This window comes from Sorghum bicolor, chromosome 7 (genome assembly GCF_000003195.3).
Source record: "Sorghum bicolor cultivar BTx623 chromosome 7, Sorghum_bicolor_NCBIv3, whole genome shotgun sequence".
NCBI lineage: Eukaryota > Viridiplantae > Streptophyta > Magnoliopsida > Poales > Poaceae > Sorghum > Sorghum bicolor.
Window position 1 is genome coordinate 54,620,437 of NC_012876.2, and position 2,075 is coordinate 54,622,511.

Genomic DNA, 2,075 nt, shown 5'->3' on the forward strand with positions numbered 1-2,075 from the left:
ATAAATAATTGTTCCACATGTATAAATACTGTTCACAAATAAATTAAGGAGGACAGAGAAATGATGAAGAGACAATGTTCGGTCGGGGAAAAAGCTGTGAGAAGGGAGAAAAATATTAATTCATGGGTGGGTCAATGGATGGCGCGTGAGATATCTTTGTCCATGCAATGGAAGATGCAACGGCAGAGGCGACGGCAGGCAACAGGAGGAGTGAGTCGATCAGGCAACGAGGTGGGATTGAGAAAAAGATTAGTTGGTCACTTGTTTTATGTGTTAAATTTCCCCTTTAATTTGGTTTTACCATGGTTGGTAAACAACAAGTCATCAAGATCCAACAAGTACGGCAAATGCTTTCATGCATGTTCGCCGCTTGTCGTACTGACGTAGAAGGGATGAGAGACATGCCGCCAGTTTTGGTGATCGACGAAAGATGAACAACTTGAGTACTGCTGAAGCATTCACCGCGTGTTGCGCATTCCGTCTTCGCGGCCGGCCTCCTCCGCTCCGCTGCCAAGAAATATAAATGGACAAAAAAATTTCCAATCAACACGAACGTCGTCATCGCCGGACCAAGAAGAAATCACAATTCCTAGGCCTGACTCCGATCCATGGCATTGGTCCCCATCAAGCAGCTGGACGGCCCATGCGGCTACCTGCGGTGGAAGGAATCGGTGCTCCTCCGCACCCACACCCTCGGCGTCGCCCGCGTGCTCTTCGAGGACCGCCCTACCGGCGACGCCGCGGCGCAGGCGGCGGCCAAGAAGTGGGCGCGCGACGACGCGGTGTGCCGCGGCCACATCCTCGCCACGCTCTCCGACCGCCTGCTCCCGGACAACCAACGCTTCGCCACCGCCGCCGACCTGTGGCGCGCCCTGGCGCGCACCTACCACGTGGACACGCCGCGCGTCTGGCGGGACAAGTTCGACGCGTTCGAGTTCGAGGAACGCGCCGCCGCCGGCGTGCTCCTGGAGCAGATCGCGCACGCGGAGGCGCTGGGCGTCGCCGCGAGGCTCCCGGATGGGTTCGTCGCCTACGAGCTCTGCGGGAGGCTCCCGGAGGTCGTCAGCGACGCCGTTGTCATGCGCTCCGGTCCTGACAACGAGATGTCCATGAGCTTGGTCTGGGACGTCGCCCGCCGTGTCGTGGCCAGTGGCGCAGGACCGGAGCGTCTCTGGAGGAGGACGGCGACGGCGATGGCTGAAGAAGCGGACGGCTGCTGCTCCGACGGCGCAAAGCCGGAGCAGAGCACGGGGCGCAGGAACCGGGGCGAGCCTGGACATGTTGCCAAGAACTCCAGGCGTAAGGTTTGATCATGGGGTTGTCTTTTTACACGCTTAATTATATTCTGTAGTAACATTCTGTAGTGCAACAATAGTCCATTGCATATTTGCATGCACTGATAATTTCGAGAAATATAAATATTATATTACAAGTTCTAGGCCCATAGAGAAGATCAAAATTGTTTTGTTTGATATAGTAATTTGCTCATCATATTCTAACTCTATGTGAAATAGTGTTAAATTCAGACACCACTACGGACATGCATGCGTCTATAATAAGATATTATTATAGATGCGTGTGTTGTTTCCCGAGTCTAGGATAGCGGAGGTATGGACGCGTCTACAGTATACACATTGGTAGTAACATCTCTTATTGCAGACGCGTGTTGACACAATTTGTCTGAGATGTAGCTTCAGACATGCATTCATAAAAGACATCTATATATGCAGTAGTTAGTACAGACGTGTGTTATGATTCTCGAGGCTAAGGATAGCGGTAGCAAAGTCTACGGACGCACGTACGACATGCATGTTTACAGTAGTGTGTCTTATTGAAGACACTTTGGTAGTTGCACACGTAAGTTCCTCAAGCATGGGTGCTTTAACTGCCCTCATGTGTGAGAAGAACGAGGGTATTGGCGCCAAATGGATGTCTCAGCGGGCTTTTGCGTGGCTCTCATGGCAGCGGCGCCTACCATAGTCGCGCGTGGCGCAGGTCTCCGGTTTTGAGCATCATGAAAAGAGAGTTGTCAGTTGCGAGCACGTGCTGTTGCTATCGGCGGGGGGGGGGGGGGG

The 2,075-nt window shown here is 53.0% G+C and overlaps 1 protein-coding gene across 1 annotated transcript; it reads left to right on the forward strand.

The window, feature by feature from the left end:
* LOC8075369 lies at window positions 485–1,430 on the forward strand. The gene has a single exon (XM_002444308.2). The coding sequence runs from the start codon at window positions 609–611 to the stop codon at window positions 1,308–1,310; it is 702 nt and encodes a 233-aa protein (XP_002444353.1). The 5' UTR covers window positions 485–608; the 3' UTR covers window positions 1,311–1,430.

Bases quoted from the DNA above. Each gene is read 5' to 3' on its own strand.
- LOC8075369 (XM_002444308.2), top strand. From the start codon at position 609: ATGGCATTGGTCCCCATCAAGCAGCTGGACGGCCCATGCGGCTACCTG.